This window comes from Camelus bactrianus, chromosome 32, assembly GCF_048773025.1.
Source record: "Camelus bactrianus isolate YW-2024 breed Bactrian camel chromosome 32, ASM4877302v1, whole genome shotgun sequence".
Classification (NCBI taxonomy): Eukaryota; Metazoa; Chordata; class Mammalia; order Artiodactyla; family Camelidae; genus Camelus; species Camelus bactrianus.
Genome location: NC_133570.1, coordinates 5,881,028 through 5,885,327, shown reverse-complemented (window position 1 = coordinate 5,885,327; position 4,300 = coordinate 5,881,028). Strand labels below are relative to the sequence as shown.

Genomic DNA, 4,300 nt, shown 5'->3' with positions numbered 1-4,300 from the left:
GACTGTGTTTGGATTTTTTGATTTTTCTTTTTGTTTGTTTCTGTTGTTTATCGGTGAGAACCTCTGCTGACCGTGAGCTTCTAGATTTGTGTGTGTGGGGGGGGGTTCCTTGGAGGGTAAAGTCTCATTCGTCTTTTAACCTAGGCTCACACACAGGAAACAGGCTTTCTTTGGGAATCCATCTTTATTATGATGAAGCAACAAAGGGCAGCCCAGGAAAGAATTTAATTAAGACTAGAATTCTGAGAAGAATAACTTTTTCTTAAAGCAGAAGTGCAAGGTTTTCACAGATTTCTTTCAGGAGGATATACGGTTCTTTGATACTGGGAAGAATCTTTGCTTCCACCCATCCCCAGGCAGCTGGGGAGCCAGGAAACTCAGGCAGAGAAAATGGAGCAGCGACACAGAGACTCTGAACTGCAGGTGACACTGTGCTTAATGTTTTATGTGCACATATTCATTCCAATATTGACTGAGCACCTACTGTGCGCTGGCAGGCTGCTGGGCACTGGGGATATAGCAGTGAACAAAGTCCCCAGGCTTCAGGATCTTACATTCAGTGAATCCACATAATGACCTTTTGATGTCAGCATTATTGTTACCGCTGTTTGGCAGAAGAGGAAATTGAAGCTAAACGTGGTGAAATAAAATCTGCCCCCAGATCACACATCTAGTAAATGGCTGAGCAGGGATTCAAACTTAAGATGCGTGTGACTTTGTACAACCCATGCTTTCCATCCCTGGGGTTTGCAGTGCCTCTGAAAAAGGAAGTACTAAGGACAACCTAGAGGGGTGTTCCGAGGCCAGAGAATGAAAAGCTGGTAAGGTCCTTAAGTGCAGAGAGTCCTCTGGGAATTTGAGAAAGTGTAAATAAAGGAGCCGCGAACACCTTTACCACTCGGTGGCTTGAGAACCCATCTAAGGTTGGCTTGGAATCTTTCCTGCTAATCCAGGGCAGGGCCAGCGTTTCCTTTCATAGAATCATCTCGCTTTGAGGGCTCCAGGTACATATTTGGGAAATTCATGTGCATAAGGGACACTACCCTTTCCACCCTTTGCTGTTTGTACGGAATCCTGCAATAAGAGGATAAACACAGATGTTTGCAGAGAACAGGTCTGGAAAGTATAGTCATTGAAAGGGTGAAGGTCATTAACTTCTCTATTTGCTCCCCCTCCCCCCTACATATAGAGGAGTTAACTAACGACCCTCCAGGTAAAAAGGGACACAAGCACAGTGCCTGGCGCAGAATATTAATTCTGTAAATATGTGGAAAATGAATGAATGAATAATTTCAACTCATCGTCACGTAACAAGCAGCCAAAACAATTACACTGGACCCAGCACTTCCCGAAAGCTAACGGGATTTTTTCAAGCACGCAGCTGCCACTGGAAAATCAAGGCAGGTAAACATATCCCTCAGGACCTTCTTCGAAATGCAAAGACTTGCAGGAAAATGTGGAGCTCCGAGAAGGTCAGAACAGATTGTTTTGCTGTCTTTCTTCTTGTGCTCCTAAGAAGTCAGAAAAATCCAGGGGGGCCCCCAGAAAGATGAGACTCACCGGGATCAAGACATCTCTGTCTACAGGATCTCACTCCACCTGAAATGAAAATGTTGACTTACCCCAGTTTCTATTTTTCCAAGACAAATGAGGACTTAAGTTCAGAGGATAGGTCATTAAATACACTAACTTCCCCCAAGGGAGAACATGATGGGTTTAAACATTGTTATCTATTAACTTAGCTGTTTAAAAATACACAGGAGATGAGCTCTTCCTAACCCACCAACACACACAAACACACACACACATATGCCCCTGTCATTGGAATCAAATCATATAAATGCAACTGACTCACTTCTCAACTGGAACCTTCCAAAAAGGCATAGTGATCTGAATTTCATTTTCAGCAGAGTGAGGAGGACACAGCTAAGAAAGAATGGCATTTTCAAAGCTCCCCACCCCTCAGCATGGATCATTTCTAAGTTGCCAGTCGGTCCTCCTTGGTTTTGTCAGTCTGTCTGTCCTGGTGCCATTTATCAAATTTGGAGATCCTACTGCACATTGGATTGGCTTTGGAAGCTGTTTGCCACACTGATGCAACTCCTGTGACAAAGGTTTGAAATTGGCCTCTCCTCTGGCCTCTTGGAGTGTCCTGGACGCTTAGGTCTCAAACTGCGGATTTTGAGCTTAGTGTAGAATTTGGGGAATGAGGGACTTGAAAAATAATACACCAGGGGGTCCAGCATGCTGTTCATGTAGGTGAAGCTGAGGGTGATGTGGAGGGCTACGTGGACAGAGGAATCGCAGGCACTGGAGGGCACCGTCCAGAGGAAATATAGTCTAGCCGCCACGCTGGGCAGGTAGCAGGTGATGAACACAGCTGCCACTACCATGATGACCCGCATAGCCTTCTTCATCCGAGTCTGCCTGGCCAGGTGCTGCCTTTGCTGCAGACTCCAGATGATCTTGAAGGAGCAAAACAAGATGATGCCAAGGGGCAGAAAGAACTCCAGCTGGAACATGACATCATGCCAGCCGTTGGCCGACTCCATGATGAAACTCTCACAAGCTATGGTCTTCCCCTGCGTGCACAGATGGTTCTCCATCAGAAGATACAGAGTCCCCAGGATGAGCATGGTCCAGAGGGCACAGACGATGCCAACCGCAGTCCGGTTGGAGATGGAATTCACCGTATGGTGGGGGTGGACCACTTTAAAATACCTGTCCACAGCCACCACCGTGAGGAAGACGGTGCTCCCAGCCCTGTTCATGGCCAGCATGAAGAGCGCCACCCGACAAGGAATGTCCCCAAAAGCCCATTGTCTGTGCCTGCGGTAGTAGTCTGTCCGAAAGGGCAGGCTGATCATGAGAAGGAAGTCGGCCACAGCCAAATTGAAGAGGTAAATAGTGCTCGGCTTCCAGGTCTTCATGTGGAAGCAGAAACCGCACAGGGCGATGCCGTTGCCCAGGGCACCGAGCACGAAGGCCAGGATCAGTAGTGGCGGCATCACCTGGGAGATGGGGTCCCCCTGGATCAGGCAGCACGACCCGTTGTCCATGGTGGACAGAGGGCCGGTGTTCCGTGCGCCGGGCTGTGGCGATCCCGCAACAACTCAGCTGCTTATCTGAAACTACCACTCACCCAGCTGCTGTGTTTCCAGCTTCTTCACCCTGGGCTGCGAGTCCTGCACACGTGGGTGGAGGTGGCCACTGCATGGAGAACAGAAACTTCAGCCAGGAAATGAGAGACTCGGGGTGGTCCTCTCCCAGAAGCCTGGGTCACAAGCTGCCTGTCTCCCCGAGAGCCGAAGCATGTAGCGCCACGGGGCTTTGAAACGCAGGTAGCTTCACCCAAGCGGTCATTTCTGGGGAACGGCTCACAGGTCCGATGAGAATCATGCTGGAGACGAGTTGATGGGTTCTGCCCCAGGATGGTTTTTATTTTCAGCCTCTCTTTCTCCTCAGACTTTCTCTGAGCTGCAGATTAAGCAAAGCTACCCAGAAGCCACGAAAAAAAAAGCTTGTTTGTTCTCCCTCCCGGTGGAGAAATACAAACATTTCCTGGAGCTGTTCTGGGCCTCTGCCTTTGCTTCCCTCCCTAACCCTTGCCTGACTGCCCCGTCCTCTCCCTCATCCCTTGGGGCGCTCCTAGGCGGTGCCAGAGAGGGGAGGTTTTGCTTTGCTGCTCCTTAGAGCCACTTCCTGTGCCCAGACCCAAAAATACAGCACTTAAAAATCAGAAGGATCTATGGAGGGAAAAAACATCCTTACAAACAGCACTTGTTGCCTGTTAGAAAAATTCTCTCAAGTGAGTAACTTTTCCTCCCCTCCATTCACACCTCCTACCCTTTGCATCCTTCCTTGGACCCAAATGACCAGTTGCACCACCAGCAAGACCATGAAATAGATCTGAAGCCACTTCTCATGAAACAGCCTCTTTGGGAGCCAGGTCCTCCCTCTGCTGTTAGCAGAGGGGGATTTGGCTCTGAGTTTCCCAAATTTGGCTGCTCAAAGAGCCAAATGCCATGATCTATGTGTTTTTCATTTTAATTACATGCTGAGACCTTGGTGGGGGCAAAGAAGGGCTGGAGTAGTTGTGGAGTCTATTTCGAAAATGATTGTGAGTAAATTCGTCTGCTCCGAAGTCCAGAGTCTTTGCTATAATTTCCTGTCCTTTGGCTTTAGAGATGATCTGATGGACCTTTCAGCTTTCAGGGTAGGAAAGGGTGAGAGGCGGGAGTGCACTGAAATAATGCATCTGCCTTCTTCCACTTGCTGATTAAAGCTAAGTTCCTTCCAC

The 4,300-nt window shown here is 48.5% G+C and overlaps 1 protein-coding gene across 2 annotated transcripts; it reads right to left on the bottom strand.

Moving 5' to 3' along the window:
- Positions 1-3,902, bottom strand: HCAR1 (hydroxycarboxylic acid receptor 1). 2 transcript variants are annotated; one of them, XR_012503565.1, is made up of 2 exons: positions 1,856-3,902; positions 1-1,599 (listed from the first exon to the last, which is right to left on the bottom strand). XR_012503565.1 is itself a non-coding variant. In XM_074356009.1 (1 exon), the coding sequence occupies exon 1, from the start codon at positions 3,057-3,059 to the stop codon at positions 2,052-2,054; it is 1,008 nt and encodes a 335-aa protein (XP_074212110.1). In that variant the 5' UTR covers positions 3,060-3,902; the 3' UTR covers positions 1,712-2,051. The 2 variants fall into 2 exon arrangements, 1 of the variants encoding a protein (XP_074212110.1); XM_074356009.1 differs by lacking the exon at positions 1-1,599 and having other exon boundaries at positions 1,712-3,902.
- Positions 3,903-4,300: the final 398 nt, after the last annotated feature.